This window comes from Zea mays, chromosome 5 (genome assembly GCF_902167145.1).
Source record: "Zea mays cultivar B73 chromosome 5, Zm-B73-REFERENCE-NAM-5.0, whole genome shotgun sequence".
Lineage (NCBI taxonomy): Eukaryota > Viridiplantae > Streptophyta > Magnoliopsida > Poales > Poaceae > Zea > Zea mays.
The window spans coordinates 102,937,427-102,954,445 of NC_050100.1; the positions used below are offsets into that span (position 1 = coordinate 102,937,427).

Consider the following 17,019-nt stretch of genomic DNA (forward strand, 5'->3'; position numbering starts at 1 on the left):
TGACTAGTTAAATGGCTCGTCAAGCCAAATTTTGTCTACTCCACAACAAAATAGCTCTGTAACAGATTAGCTATTTGACTCGCCTAGCTATCTGACTCTCCAAATTGGCTCTCTCACTAGTCAAATTTGGCTAGCTACCTGACTAGCAAAACTAGATAGATTGTCTGTGTTGGCACCGATCCGGGCGTCAATCACTACGATGAGAACCGACGGTGGTGCTCTCTGCGGAGGCGCGGATGGTTCGCGGCTAGGGGCCGGACGGTCCGCGACCTGGCACAGGGGCTAGGTTCCTGTCTGATGAGCCGGATAGTCCGTGCCTGGTGGTCGGACGGTCCGCGCGTGCGCAGGGGCGGCAGAGTTCACCGACGGCACCTAGATCTCGCTCCTGGGAGAGACCCCGTCGGAGAGGAGAGATCCTAGGCTTTGTCTTGGGATCGGCATGCCATCCAAGACGCCTCTAATCGACGTAGTGCTGGAGAGAGATGAAGACTTAAAGAGAGAGATCTAATTTACTATCTACTCCTAGGGCAAAATATAAAGAACTAGATGTATATTGATTGATTGATCGATTGTTGGTGTCCCCAATCGGTCGTAGCCCCTCATATATATAAAGGGGGAGGTCTGAAGCCGTTACAAGCTGGCTCTAGAGTTAATTCTGCAGATTTAGCTAACAAATCCCGCAAGAAACTCGGAACCCTAACTAGTTCTGCGCACGCGCGGACCGTCCGCCCGATCATTTTGGTGCTCAACAGTCTGTTGGAGTGAAATGCTACATATGCAGTGATGAGGACATCACTTCTATACATACAATGAATGAACCGATAACATGATCTCGTGCACGACAGCTAAATCTCCAGGTACGTTCTACCCTAGTCAATTGTGTTTCAGAGTTTACGCTTGGGGGCATGGATGTTTTGATGATTAGGTACCTTGGAGAGGACCAGCAAGGACTTAGGTGTTGAGGAGGAGTAGCAAGGGCGGCCACAACAGCAAGGAGATCAAGTCCGACTCGGCTGCGACTCCATCTCGGGTTGCAGGACCAGTCTGCACTAAAATGGACACCCATGATGCATCCGGACTCCGATTGCGACGGACTTGATATGGTGGGAAAGATACGGAGATTATCTAACCAACCCAACTGGTTCCATCTTAAAATTCATTTGGAGTCAACGGGAATCGTCGAAACAATTTAGCGTTCAGATTCTGTTTTGGTGCTGCGACACCGTCTGTTGGGCCGTTGGGCCGTGTATCGCGTCGAAGCCCATTAGGGGCGAGTCCAGGGGTCACACATGCCCTAATACTCTGTTTATTCAGCAGTCGCCGCCACATTAGGGTTTGGGTTTTGCTTAGATTAATTCTGTCATTGAACAGTATCGCCGTCATCGGTTTGTGAGACCCCATCCCGTAATCAATACAATTTTGGTTGCGTTTCTTTCCTGTTCTTGCTTGTGTTCTTGATTGCGCTTGCAGGGATAAGCCTTCGTGGCGAGGTCATTCGTGTGTCACAGGTGATAACCAACAGAGCCGTGGTGTAGTGATTGCGAGAAATCGTTCGCTCGAAGCCTTGGATCATCAACGTTGAGATCTCCACTCAATCAAGTTATCGTATCTCACGGAAGATTGGGCCGCGTCTTCTATCAATTGGTATCAGATTTCCAGGTTGCCCGTAAGGTATAATCCTACCTTTAGATTAGTTTTGTTTTGTCCCATAGTCCACAAAAGCCAAAAAAATAATAATTACGATCAGTTTGTTGTGACCTAAAACCATCGCTTTAGCCTTTGCACAATTCAGTTTTAGAGTCCGCAGTTCTGAGTTTGTGTTCTAGGTTGAGTTTGGCTGCTGGTTTAGATTTGTTTTAGTTCAGTTTGATTGTGTCCATCCACTTCCATCCTACAAAACCGACCATATCTACAAAATAGATCCTATCTCTAAAACCAACCCTATCCACAAGACAGATCCTATCTCTAAAACCGACCCTATCCACAAAACAGATCCTGTATCTAAACCGACCATATCCACAAAACAAATCTTATCTGTAAAACTGACCCTATCCACAAAATAGATCCTATCTATACAACCTACCATATCCACAAAATAGATCCTATCTCTAAAACCGACCCTATCAAAAAAACCGAACCCCCACCCTTCCAACACCTCGCCAGAAACCCTGATTCGGAGTCCAAACTTAAAACGGACATAACTTTCGCCTCGGAACTCGAATCAGGCCCATTTTTTCAAATCGCACAGAATTAAATTTTGCATCCGATTCTTTCCGGCTTTGCAGGATTCGCTGTTTTTAAAATTCCAAAATTTGGCTTGGAAATAGGACTTCTCATTTTGCAAACATTTATTCCGATTTTAGGGCAAACTTGCAGAAATTTCAGAGGACTCGTCATTGCACAAAAAATCTGAAACTTGGTGTGTTATCTTCTTATGTGCTGCTGCAAAATAGAAAAATATAAAAAAAAATATTTGAAAAAAAATCGCAAAAAAAGAAGGGTAGCACATAACCAGAAACGCCAGTGTTCTGTGCACCTCTGTGATTATTTTGCCCCAAGCCTGTTTTCTTGCTGCACTCATATACTTGTACATCCTTTCTTGTGCCTTAGTCCAACTGTTCTATTATATTTGTTAGGCCAGCAACTAGGACGAGTATTTGGAACACTTATTCAGCATTGCTATCTGAAAGTCGCCTAGAGGGGGGTGAATAGGCAAATCTGAAATTTATAAACTTTAAGAACAACTACAAGCCAATATTAGCGTTGGAAATAAAGTTGGGTCCGAAAGAGAGGGCAAAAACAAATCACAAGCAAATGAAGAGTGTGACACGGTGATTTGTTTTACCGAGGTTCGGTTCTTGCAAACCTACTCCCCGTTGAGGTGGTCACAAAGACCGGGTCTCTTTCAACCCTTTCCCTCTCTCAAACGGTCACCTAGACCGAGTGAGCTTTTCTCCTCAATCAATTGGGTCACTTAGACCCCACAAGGACCACCACAACTTGGTGTCTCTTGCTTTGATTACAAAGGTGTTAAGAACAAGAATGGGGAAGAAGAAAAACGATCCAAGCGACAAGAACTCAAATTAACACAAATGTCTCTCTCTCACAAGCCACTAAGTCTTTGGAATGAGTTTGGGACTTGGAGAGGATTTGATCTTTTGTTTTATGTCTTGGAGTGTAGTCTAGAACTCTTGTATTGAATGAATTGGCTGAAAACTTGGATACCTTGAAGTGTGGTGGTTGGGGGTATTTATAGCCCCAACCACCAAAATGGCCGTTGAGGAGACTATCTGTCGATGGGCGCACCGGACAGTACGGTGCGCCAGCCACGTCACCCAACCATTAGGGTTCGACCGTTGGAGCTCTGACAACTGGGACCACCAGACAGTCCGGTGGTGCACCGGACAGTCACTGTTCACTGTCCGGTGCGCCTTCTAGCGCTGCTCTGACTCTGCGCGCGCTGTCTGTGCACTGTTCACGTTCACTATCCACTTTTGTAGACGACCGTTGGCGCAGTAGCCGTTGCTCTACATGGCACACCGAACAGTCCAGTGAATTATGGCGGAGTGGCTCTCCAAAAACCCGAAGTTGAGCAATTCAGAGTTGATTTCCCTGGTGCACCGGACACTGTCCGGTAGCACACCGGACAGTCCGGTGCGCCAGACCAAGGCAGCCTTCGGTTGGTTTTGCTCCTTTCTTTTTGAACCCTATCTTGGAATTTTTATTGGTTTGTGTTGAACCTTTGGCACCTGTAGAACTTATAATCTAGAGCAAACTAGTTAGTCCAATTATTTGTGTTGGGCAATTCAACCACCAAAATCATTTAGGGAAAGGTTTGACCCTATTTCCCTTTCAATCTCCCCCTTTTTTGTGATTGATGCCAACACAAACCAAAGCAAATATATAAGTGCAGAATTGAACTAGTTTGCATAAGGTAAGTGCAAAGGTTGCTTGGAATTAAACCAATTTAAACTTCTATAAGACATGCATGGATTGCTTTATTTCTTTTAACATTTTGGACCACGCTTGCACCACTTGTTTTGTTTTTGCAAACGTTTTTGGAAATTCTATTTCAAAGTCTTTTGCAAATAGTCAAAGGGATATGAATAAGATTTCGAGAAGCATTTTTAAGATTTGAAATTTTCTCCCCCTGTTTCAAATGCTTTTCCTTTGACTAAACAAAACTCCCCCTTAATGAAATTCTCCTCTTAGTGTTCAAGAGGGTTTTTTTCAAATTGAAAGAATATCAAATATTTTAGATACCAAATTTTGAAAAACTCCTCTTTAAAATATAGATACAATTTGAGATAGAATTTCTTAGAGCAATACTAATTTCAAAGATACCAATTGAAAAAACATTTAACAATTTAAACTTGTTTCGAAAAAGTTTGAAAATTGGCATGGTGGTGCGGTCCTTTTGCTTTGGGCTAATACTCTCTCCCCCTTTGGCATTAATCGCAAAAAACGGAGTCTTTAGAGCCCTTTTTACTTTCTCCCCAATGGTACAAATGAATATGAGTGAAAATTATACCAAAGTTGGAGAGCGATGCGGAGTGACGCAAAGGATAAATAATACGATGGAGTGGAGTGGAAGCCTTGTCTTCGCCGAAGACTCTATTTCCCTTTCAATCGATGACTTAGCATAAGAGTTGACTTGAAAACACATTAGTAATAGCATATGAAAGAGATATGATCAAAGGTACATAAATGAGCTATGTGTGCAAAGTATCAATCAAAATTCCGAGAATCAAGGACGTTTAGCTCATTCCTAAGTTTGGTAAAGGTTTTCTCATCTAGTGGTTTGATAAAGATATCAACTAATTGTTCTTTGGTGCTAACATAGGCAATCTCGATATCCCCCCTTTGTTGGTGATCCCTCAAAAAGTGATACCGAATGGCTATGTGCTTAGTGCGGCTGTGCTCAATGGGATTATTCGCCATGCGGATTGCACTCTCATTATCACATAGGAGAGGGACTTTGGTTAATTTGTAACCATAGTCCCTAAGGGTTTGCCTCATCCAAAGCAATTGTGCGCAACAATGGCCTGCGACAATGTACTCGACTTCGGTGGTAGAAAGAGCTACTGAATTTTGTTTCTTTGAAGCCCAAGACACCAGGGATCTTCCCAAGAACTCACAAGTCCCTCATGTGCTCTTTCTATCAATTTTACACCCTGCCCAATCAGCATCTAAATAACCTATTAAATCAAAAGTGGATCCCTTGGGGGTACCAAAGACCAAACTTAGGTGTATGAACTAAATATCTCAAGATCCTTTTTACGGCCCTAAGGTGAACTTCCTTAGAATCGGCTTGGAATCTTGCACACATGCATACGAAAAGCATAATATCCGGTCGAGATGCACATAAATAGAGTAAAGATCCTATCATCGACCGGTATACCTTTTGATCTACGGATTTACCTCCCGTGTCGAGGTCGAGATGCCCATTGGTTCCCATGGGTGTCTTGATGGGCTTGGCATCCTTCATTCCAAACTTGGTGAGAATGTCTTGAGTGTACTTGGTTTGGCTGATGAAGGTGCCCTCTTAGAGTTGCTTGACTTGAAATCCTAAGAAATACTTCAACTCCCCCATCATAGACATCTCGAATTTTTGAATCATAATCCTACTAAACTCTTCACATGTAGATTTGTTAGTAGACCCAAATATGATATCATCAACATAAATTTGGCATACAAACAAATCAATTGCAATAGTTTTAGTAAAGAGAGTAGGATCGACTTTTCCGAGTTTGAAGCCATTAATGATAAGGAAATCTCTTAGGCATTCATACCATGCTCTTGGGGCTTGCTTGAGCCCATAAAGCGCCTTAGAGAGTTTGTAAACATGATTAGGGTACTCACTATCTTCAAAGCCGGGAGGTTGCTCAACATAGACCTCCTCCTTGATTGGTCCATTGAGGAAGGTACTTTTCACGTCCATTTGGTAAAGCTTAAAGCCATGGTAAGTAGCATAGGCAAGTAATATGCGAATTGACTCAAGCCTAGCTACGGGTGCATAGGTTTCACCGAAATCCAAACCTTCGACTTGTGAATGTCCCTTAACTACAAGTCGGGCTTTGTTCCTCGTCACCACACCATGCTCATCTTGCTTGTTGCGGAAGACCCTCTTGGTTCCTACAACATTTTGATTAGGACTTGGAACTAAATGCCATAACTCATTCCTCGTGAAGTTGTTGAGTTCCTCTTGCATTGCCAACACCCAATCCGAATCTCTTAATGCGTCTTCCACCCTGTATGGCTCAATAGAATACACAAAAGAGTAATGTTCACAAAAATGAGCGACACGAGATCGAGTGGTTACCCCCTTATGAATATCGCCGAGGATAGAGTTCACGGGGTGATCTCGTTGTTTCGCTTGGTGGACTCTTGGGTGTGGCGGTCTTGGACCCTGATCATCTTCCTTGTCTTGATCATTAGCATCTCCCCCTTGATCATTGTCCTCCTCTTGAGGTGGCTCCTCTTCATCTTCATTTTCATCATCTTGAGCTTGATCCTCATCTTGAGTTGGTGGGGATGCTTGCATGGAAGATGAAGGTTGATCTTGTGCTTGTGGAGGCTCTTCGAATTCCTTAGGACACACATCCCCAATGGACATGTTCCTTAGCGCGACGCATGGAGCCTCTTCATCATCTAGCTCATCAAGATCAACTTGCTCCACTTGGGAGCCGTTAGTCTCATCAAACACAATGTCACAAGAAACTTCAACTAGTCCAGTGGACTTGTTAAAGACTCTATATGCCCTTGTGTTTGAATCATATCCTAGTAAAAAGGCTTCTACAGCCTTAGGAGCAAATTTAGATTTTCTACCTCTTTTAACAAGAATGAAACATTTGCTACCAAAGACTCTAAAATATGAAACATTGGGCTTTTTACCGGTTAGGAGTTTATATGATGTCTTCTTGAGGATTTAGTGAAGGTAGAGACGGTTGATGGCGTAGCAAGCGGTGTTGATTGCTTCCGCCCAAAACCGGTCCGAAGTCTTGTAGTCATCAAGCATGGTCCTCGCCATGTCAAGTAGAGTTCTATTCTTCCTCTCTACTACACCATTTTGTTGTGGTGTGTAGGGAGAAGAGAACTCATGCTTGATGCCCTCATCCTCAAGAAAGCCTTCAATTTGAGAGTTCTTGAACTCCGTCCCGTTGTCGCTTCTAATCTTTTTGATCCTTAAGCCAAACTCATTTTGAGCCCGTCTCAAGAATCCCTTCAAGCTCTCTTGGGTTTGAGATTTATCCTGCAAAAAGAACACCCAAGTGAAGCGAGAATAGTCATCCATAATTATAAGACAATACTTACTCCCGCCGATGCTTATGTAAGCAATCGGGCCGAATAGATCCATGTGGAGTAGCTCAAGCGGTCTGTCGGTCGTCATGATGTTCTTGTGTGGATGATGAACACCAACTTGCTTCCCTGCTTGACATGCGCTACAAACCCTGTCTTTCTCAAAATGAACATTGGTTAGTCCCAAAATGTGTTCTCCCTTTAGAAGCTTGTGAAGATTCTTCATCCCAACATGGGCTAGTCGGCGATGCCAGAGCCAACCCATATTAGTCTTAGCAATTAAGCAAGTATCGAGTTCAGCTCTATTAAAATCAACTAAGTATAGCTGACCCTCTAATACTCCCTTAAATGCTACTGAATCATCACTTCTTCTAAAGACAGTAACACCTATATCCGTAAAAAGACAATTGTAGCCCATTTTGCATAATTGAGAAACTGAAAGCAAGTTATAATCTAAGGAATCTACAAGAAAACATTGGAAATGGAATGGTCGGGTGATATAGCAATTTTACCAAGTCCTTTGACCAAACCTTGATTTCTATCCCCGAATGGGATAACTCTTTGGGGATCATCATTTTTCTCGTAGGAGGAGAACATCCTTTTCTCCCCAGTCATGTGGTTTGTGCACCCGCTATCAATGATCCAACTTGAGCCCCCGAATGCATAAACCTACAAAACAATTTAGGCCTTGTTCTTAGGTACCCAAACGGTTTTGGGTCCTTTCACATTAGAAACAAGCACCTTGGGTACCCAAACACAAGTCTTGGAGCCCTTGTGTTTGCCCCCAACATATTTGGCAACTACTTTGCCTGATTTGTTAGTTAAAACATATGATGCATCAAAAGTCTTAAATGAGACATTGAGTTCATTTGATGCAATAGGAGATTTCTTTTTAGGCAATTTAACATGAGTGGGTTGCCTAGAACTAGATGCCTCACTCTTATACATAAAAGCATGATGAGAGACAGAGTGAGACTTCCTAGAATGAATTCTCCTAATCTTATGTTCGGGATAACCAGCAGGATATAAAATATATCCCTCGTTATCCTGAACCATGGGAGCTTTGCCCTTAACAAAGTTAGACAATTTCTTAGGGGCATTAAGCTTGACATTGTCTCCCTGTTAGAAGCCAATGCCATCCTTAATGCCAGGGCGTCTACCACTATAAAACATACTTCTAGCAAATTTAAAATTTTCATTTTCCAAGTCATGCTCATTAATTTTAGCACTAAGTTGAGCTATGTGATCATTTTGTTGTTTAATTAAAGCTAGGTGATCATGGATAGCATCAACATTAATGTCTCTACATCTAGTACAAATAGTAACATGATCAACACTAGATGTAGATGGTTTGCAAGCATTTAATTCATCAATCTTAGCATGTAACATGGCATTCTTATTTCTAAGATTGGAAATAGAAACATTGCAAACGTTTAAATCTTTAGCCTTAGAAATTAATTTATCATTCTCAATCTTAAGGCTAGAAAGAGATTCATTCAACTTGTCAATCTTAGTAATCAAACTAGCATTATCCTTTTTAAGGTTGACAAGAGAATCATCACAAACATTTAATTTCTCAACCTTAGCAATTAATTTTGCATTTTCAATTCTAAGGTTAGAGATAGTGTCATGACAAATGCTAAGCTCACTAGTTAATTTTTCACATTTTTCTAACTCCTGAGCATAAGCATTTTTCACCTTAACATGCTTCTTGTTTTCCTTAATAAGGAAGTCCTCTTGGCTGTCCAAGAGTTCATCCTTCTCATCAATAGCACTAATTAATTCATTCAATTTTTCCTTTTGTTGCATGTTTAGGTTGGCAAAAAGTGTAAGCAAATCATCCTCATCATCACTAGAGCTAGCCTCATCACTAAATGTTGCATATTTAGTGGAAGCTCTAGGTTTTACCTTCTTCTTTTTGCCATCCTTTGCCATGAGGCACTTGTGGCTGACGTTGGGGAAGAGGAGGCCCTTGTTGATGGCGATGTTGGTGGCGTCCTCGTCGGAGGAGGAGTCGATGGAGCTCTCATCGGAGTCCCATTCCCGACACATGTGGGCATCACCGCCCTTCTTCTTGTAGTACTTCTTCTTTTCCTTCCTCCTTCCCTTCTTGTCGTCGCCCCTTTCACTATCACTTGATAATGGACATTTAGCAATAAAATGACCGGACTTACCAAATTTGTAGCAAACTTTCTTGGAGGGAGGCTTGTAATCTTTCCCCCTCCTTTGCTTGAGGATTTGGCGAAAACTTTTGATGATTAGCGCCATCTCCTCGTTGTCGAGCTAGGATGCGTCGAAGGGGAGCCTACTTGACGTAGACTCTTCTTTCTTCTCCATCATCGTTTTGAATGCGATGGGTTGCACCTCGAGTGTAGAGGTAGCGCCTCGCTCGATGATTTGTTTGGAGCCTTTGATCATCAACTCAAAGCTCACAACTTTCCTATAACCTCCTCGAAAGACATTAGCTTGTATCTAGGATCACCACAAATTAATTGAACTTGTGTAGGATTAAGAAAAACGAGTGATCTTAGAATAACCTTGACCATTTCATGGTCATCCCATTTTGTGCTCCTGAGGTTGCGCACTTGATTCACCAAGGTCTTGAGCCGGTTGTACATGGCTTGTGGCTCCTCCCCTTGGTTGAGCATGAATCGACCGAGCTCCCCCTCGATCGTTTCCCGCTTGGTGATCTTGGTCACCTCATCTCCTTCGTGCGTGGTCTTGAGCACGTCCCAAATCTCTTTGGCACTCTTCAACCCTTGCACCTTATTATACTCCTCTCGACTTAGAGAGGCGAGGAGTATAGTAGTGGATTGGGAGTTGAAGTGCCGGATTTGGTCGACCTCCTCTGAATCATAGTCCTTGTCCCCTTCCTTCGGTACCTGCGCTCCATACTCAACAATATCCCATATACTTTTGTGGAGTGAGGTTAAGTGATGCCTCATTTTATCACTCCACATAGAATAATCTTCACCATCAAAAACTGGTAGTTTTCTTAAGGGAACAGAAAGTAATGGAGTGCGTTTGGAAATGCGAGGATAGCGGAGGGGCATCTTACTATACTTCTTGCGCTCATGGCGCTTAGAAGTGGCGGATGCCGATTCAGAGCCAGAGGTGGAAAGTGACGAAGAGTCGGTCTCGTAGTAGACCACTTTCTTCATCTTCTTCTTCTTGTCACCTTTCCGTTGTGACTTGATGGAGGAAGAGGATTCTTCCTTGTGCTTGTGGGCAGACTCCCTCGAATGGGTTCTCCCCGAGCTTGCGGACTTGTCGCTGCCGGTCCCGATCTCCCTCTTGGTGGATGCTCCCGACATCACTTCGAGTGGTTAGACTCTAATGAAGAACCGGCTCCGATACCAATTGAAAGTCGCCTAGAGGGGGGTGAATAGGCAAATCTGAAATTTATAAACTTTAAGCACAACTACAAGCCGTGATTAGCGTTGGAAATAAAGTCGAGTCCGAAAGAGAGGGCGAAAACAAATCACAAGCAAATGAAGAGTGTGACACGGTGATTTATTTTACCGAGGTTCAGTTCTTACAAACCTACTCCCCGTTGAGGTGGTCACAAAGACCGGGTCTCTTTCAACCCTTTCCCTCTCTCAAACGGTCACCTAGACCGAGTGAGCTTTTCTCCTCAATCAATTGGGTCACTTAGACCCCACAAGGACCACCACAACTTGGTGTCTCTTGCTTTGATTACAAAGGTGTTAAGAACAAGAATGGGGAAGAAGAAAAGCGATCCAAGCGACAAGAACTCAAATGAACACAAATGTCTCTCTCTCACAAGCCACTAAGTCTTTGGAATGAGTTTGGGACTTAGAGAGGATTTGATCTTTTGTTTTGTGTCTTGGAGTGAAGTCTAGAGCTCTTGTATTGAATGCAATGGATGAAAACTTGGATACCTTGAAGTGTGGTGGTTGGGGGGTATTTGTAGCCCCAACCACCAAAATGGCCGTTGGGGAGGCTATCTGTCGATGGGCGCACCGGACAGTCCAGTGCGCCACCGGACACTGTCCGGTGCGCCAGCCACGTCACCCAACCATTAGGGTTCGTCCGTTGGAGCTCTGACAACTGGGACCACCGGACAGTCCGGTGGTGCACCGGACAATCACTGTTCACTGTCCGGTGCGCCTTCTGGCGCTGCTCTGACTCTGCGCGCGTTGTCCGTGCACTGTTCACATTCACTGTTCACTTTTGCAGACGATCGTTGGCGTAGTAGTCGTTGCTCCGCATGGCACACCGGACAGTCCGGTGCTACACCGGATAGTCCGGTGAATTATAGCGGAGTGGCTGTCCAAAAACCCGAAGCTGAGCAGTTCAGAGTTGATCTCCCTGGTGCACCGGACACTGTCCGGTGGCACACCAGACAGTCCGGTGCGCCAGACCAGGGCAACCTTCGGTTGGTTTTGCTCCTTTCTTTTTGAACCCTATTTTGGACTTTTTATTGGTTTGTGTTGAACCTTTGGCACCTGTAGAACTTATAATCTAGAGCAAACTAGTTAGTCCAATTATTTGTGTTGGGCAATTCAACCACCAAAATCATTTAGGAAAAGGTTTGACCCTATTTCCCTTTCACTATCTGTTACTGACTTGTGTGCCACATATATATATTTAGTCAGCCTTACCAGAACTCCAGCTTTCTCTCGAGCAGAACAGGTACTCCTTTGCAATCACACCCACGCTCATTGGACAGTCGCACCGGTCACCGTTTGCCACCTGTAGTGTTGGTAAGAACGTTGTAAGGGTGAGGTAATATGCTTCATAATTTGTATTCCACCACCACCACCACCACCCTGAGAGATAGTTGTAGGGTTCACATTGTTTGTTGCCTTTTTGTCTCTGTTTTGTGCTAACAATGACAGGACCAAAGAATCAAATGGACAAGGACAAGGGGCTTAAGCTTAATGACGATGAGTGTGTCTCTCAGCTGGAATTGAAGAAGATGATGCACACGATGACTGAAGCTTTTAAAAAATACCAGGACTCTGAGGCGACATCCTTTGAGCAGCTTGATCGACGAGTTGCTGAACTTGTCACACGCATGGACGTACTGGACGCTCGTCCCCCCACCAACTCCAGCCCTAGCTCACTCTCCTGTGGACGACGACGACGATGACGACGATGTTTATGCACCGTTGTGACAACGCCTCACACGTAATCGACAAGGTATGAGAGGTAATGGTAGACATCGTCATCATAATCCTGAACCAGACCATGATCCATTTGCTAAGATTAAGTTCTCTATTCCATCGTTCATGGGTTCTTATGACGCTGAAGCTTACTTAGATTGGGAGATGACGGTAGAACAAAAATTTAATTCCCATCTTGTTCCTGAGCAGCATAGGGTTAGACAAGCCACTAGTAAATTTAGAGATTTTGCTATCATTTGGTGGAATGAACTTGTTAACACACGTGCTGCACCTCAAACATGGAATGCGTTAAAAGAGGAGATGCGAGCTCGTTTTGCTCCCCCTTCTTATAGACGTAATCTTCGAAAAAAATTGCAACGCTTAGATCAGGGAGACATGTCGGTACAGGAATACTACCAAGAGCTTCAGAAAGGTATGCTATGATGTGGGGTAATTGAGGATCCAAAGGATCAAATGATTAGGTTTTATGGGGGATTGAGGCGGGAGATTCAGGATATTGTTGATTATAAAGAATATCATTCTATACAACACTTGTTCTATCTTTCTATGTTGGCAGAAAAAGAATTGTAGGGTCGTCAACAGCGGAGGAGCAGCACTTTCGCGCCACACCAGCCACCGGCGCCAGCCAAGGCGTCATCCTCTTCGGGCGTACGAACGTCCACATCTTCCTCCACCAGTGGCACACGCAGCACCGCACCTTCAGCATCACAGGGACACGACAACAGCAAGTCCTTGGTGCCTTCGGGTGTTGCAGCAAAACCTGCTACGACCACCTCTTCCACAGGCCGCTCCTCCGACATCAAGTGCCACCGCTGCCAGGGACTTGGACATATTCAGCGAGATTGCCCCAGCAAACGGGCATACATTGCTACTGGTGATGGTGGGTATGTTAGTGCTTCTGATGTGGAAGATGAAGATACTGTTGGAGCTAACATTGCAGAGACTTATGATGGTGATGAAGAGGTTCTTGGTACAACAGCGACCGAGACCTATAAGGCCTTGATTGTGCAACGAGCTTTGAGTGCCACGGCTAGTGACGACGACAACAAACAACACCACAACCTCTTCAACATGTTCCTTATCGTCAAGGACTGCCGTGTACATACCATCATTGACGGTGGTAGCTGCAACAACTTGGTGAACGTTGAGGTGGTCAAGAAGCTTGGCTTGACCACACGACAACATCCCCACCCTTATCACATTCAATGGTTTAACAACAGTGGTAAGTTTAAGGTAACAAAAACAGCAAGGGTGCATTTTTATATTGGCTCTTACCATGACTTTGCTGATTTCGATGTGGTGAGTATGGATGCTTGCTCTGTTTTACTGGGACGTCCTTGGGAGTTTGATACTGATGCTATTCACCATGGTAGATCTAATAAATATACTTTCATGCATAAGGGAAAGAAAATTGTGTTGCTTCCTATGACTCCCACTGAAATGGTCCACTTTGAACATGAGAAAAAGACAAACGCTAAGCAAAAAGGTGTTTTGAACTCTGAAAATTAGCAACATATTAAGTTAAAAACTCCTACTTTGCTAGCCACTAAATCTGATTTTGATGAGTTACATGCCTCTGTTGGACTTTGCTATGCCTTAGTGTGCAAAAATGTTTTCTATTCCATTGATGATACGTCTATTGCTTTGCCACCGGCTATTGCTAACCTTTTGCAAGAGTATATGGATGTGTTTCCCTCTGAGATACCCCCCTGAATTACCACCTGAGTTGCCTCCAGATCTTTGAGTTAGTTCCACCTTTAACATTTCAGATTTGAAGCCATATATGGGTGACGAAGATGAGATCGAGTCAAGGACGACTCCAATTCAAGAGGAGGAGGATGATGAGGACATCACTTCTATACATACAATGAATGGACCGATAACATGATCTCGTGCACGACAGCTAAATCTCCAGGTACATTCTACCCTAGTCAATTGTGTTTTAGAGCTTACGCTTGGGGCCATGGATGTTTTGATGATTAGGTACCTTGGAGAGGACCAGCAAGGACTTAGGAAAGGCCAAGGTGTTGAGGAGGAGCAGCAAGGGCGGCCACAACAGGAAGGAGATCAAGTCCGACTCGACTGCGACTCCATCTCGGGTTCCAGGACCAGTCTGCACTAAAATGGACGCCCAGGATGCATCCGGACTCCGATTGCAACAGACTTGATATGGTGGGAAAGATAAAGAGATTATCTAACCAACCCAACTGGTTCCACCTTAAAATTCATCCGGAGTCAACGGGAATCGTCAAAACAATTCAGCATTCAGATTCTGTTTTGGTGCTGCGACACCGTCTGTTGGGCCGTTGGGCCGTGTATCGCGTCGAAGCCTATTAGGGACGAGTCTAGGGGTCACGCACACCCTAATACTCTATTTTTTCAGCAGCAACCGCCACATTAGGTTTTGGGTTTTGCTTAGATCAATTCTGTCATCGAACAGTATCGCCGTCATCGGTTTGTGAGACCCCATCCCGTAATCAATACAATTTTGGTTGCCTTTCTTTCCTGTTCTTGCTTGTGTTCTTGATTGCGCTTGTAGGGATAAGCCTTCGTGGCGAGGTCATTCGTGTCACGGGTGATAACCAACGGAGTCGTGGTGTAGTGATTGCGAGGAACCGTTTGCTCGGAGTTTTGGATCATCAACGCCGAGATCTCCACTCAATCAAGTTATCGTATCTCACGGAAGATCGGACCGCGTCTTCTATCATGGAGTGTAATTTTTATGAAAAGGTAAATAGAGAGTCAAATAGAGAGCCAAAAATAAAGAGTCTCTTAGAGATGCTCTTAGTTTGGCTAGAGGGGACAGTTGGATAGCTTGACGAGTTGGATGACTAGTTTGTTGGAGAGTTATTTTACGGTTAAATAGTCAAAATTTGGCTTGACCAATTATTTGGTTAGTCTGTTGGAAATGATCTTAAAAGGCTATAATTTTAGCGGCTACAGTTAGACAGGCTGGCAATTGACAACAAAGAATACTCGGATCATCCATGTATATATCCGTGCTGACAATTGTTGTTTTACATTCGTTTTTATATATTTGACGCCATACAATTCAACTTTGTACTGACCGACATTAAATAAAAATGAACAGAGGGAGTACATCCTTAACTCATTATTGTCTTGCATCTAAATTCAGTGAAAATATTCAGGCGCACGGGTTGAACATTATTTCGAAATGACGACCATGTTCATCATAATTCATAAACCCCACTTGTTAGTACACACATACACAGAGGATGGAAGCTGAAGAGAACATGGATCCGTCAGCAACTCTCCCTGTGACGAGACCTTACACTGATGACTACATGTTCAGGCAAAATGGCCCCAACATATACGTACAGCTTGCGTACCCATTTATATATCGTCACTAGAGAGCTAAACCTAGAAAAAAGGTAACATAACAATGCAGCTTCCACGCGTAGTATATATGTCACTACCACTAATGAACTAAAGACCCTAAACCACAACAAAGGCTATATATAAAAAAACTAAACACTGGTGCAACTATTCGGTAGGAGGAGTGATATTCAGAGAAGCAGATCTCCTTTCTTTTTCCTTTTTTCTTTCGCTGCGACGAAGACAGGAGAACTCCTCAAAGGCGCAAATCTTAGGCTGCTCTGCTGCTAGCTTACCTTACATGGCAAGTTTCTAGCAGCTAGTTGTGCGTGGGCGGGTGCCTGTGGACGGAGTGGTAGTCGGCGGTGAAGGGTATCCGGCCACCGAAGCTAACCTGCGAGGCAGCGGCAGGCATCTTCTTCCAGTTCCAGCTGCTGGTTCTTCTAAAACGACGGCCGTTCGTCTTCATCGCCTCGTCCTTCCTCCTGACGACCGCCTCCTCCGCGGCTCCCGGTGGCATCCAAGTTCCTGAGCTGCTCACGTCTTGCGGCCGCCCTTCGTCGCCGGTGGCCATTAGCGGCAGCAGCTCTGCAAACGGAAGAGTCGCATCGTGCATGCGTCAAGCACCAGCCGCATTGCATGCGCAACAAACAGAATCTGTCTGAAGTGCGCGCGCGTGTGTTTGGTTTACCTCTGCGCGCGGTGGCGACGACGACGACGGGGCTGAGCGCGGGCAGCAGGAGGCTCAGCAGGAGCAGCAGGCCGACGCACTTCAACTGCCGCCGCATAACTACCCTGTTGTTGTTACCTCTGCGCCTGCTCCTCCGAAAGAAGATAGCGTGAATAACACGACCGGCCGACTGACTGACTGACTGAACACTCAAGTCTGATGGGGAAAAAGGGAGAGGAGAACAAACTGGAAATAAAGGCTGGCATGCAGAGATGTTTTAAAGGAGATTTATTATTATTAGTTCTGTTTCTGGTTCAGACTTCAGAGTCAGGCACGCACACGTACACATGCACCATTGGTCAAAGCTTTGGACTCCATGCAAGCATGGTGTGCTGTCGTCCCTGTACTGTACTGTACTTTTTAAACCCCTCGGTGTACTTTTAAACCCTCGCTGGTGCACGGGGCTTTGCGATCGACATGATATTAACCAAGCCTGTCATTGGCCTGATCGTCAGTTTGTCCCTTGTCACTTGTCAAGCTGCTACGCACGTCTTGTTAGCTTCT

The 17,019-nt window shown here is 44.4% G+C and overlaps 1 protein-coding gene across 1 annotated transcript; it reads right to left on the reverse strand.

Annotated features, from left to right (window-relative positions):
• Positions 1–15,607: 15,607 nt before the first annotated feature.
• Positions 15,608–16,745, reverse strand: LOC100276201 (uncharacterized). Its single transcript, NM_001150046.3, has 2 exons — positions 16,477–16,745; positions 15,608–16,373 (listed from the first exon to the last, which is right to left on the reverse strand). The coding sequence occupies exons 1-2, from the start codon at positions 16,571–16,573 to the stop codon at positions 16,105–16,107; spliced, it is 366 nt and encodes a 121-aa protein (NP_001143518.2). The 5' UTR covers positions 16,574–16,745; the 3' UTR covers positions 15,608–16,104.
• Between the last annotated feature and the right edge of the window lie 274 nt (positions 16,746–17,019).

What these genes read in the sequence shown, in the direction of transcription:
- LOC100276201 (NM_001150046.3), bottom strand. Translation starts at nt 16,573, where the DNA reads ATGCGGCGGCAGTTGAAGTGCGTCGGCCTGCTGCTCCTGCTGAGCCTC. An exon ending in CGTCGCCACCGCGCGCAGAG is followed by an intron (nt 16,374 to 16,476) that starts GTAAACCAAACA and finishes TTCCGTTTGCAG; the next exon opens with AGCTGCTGCCGCTAATGGCC.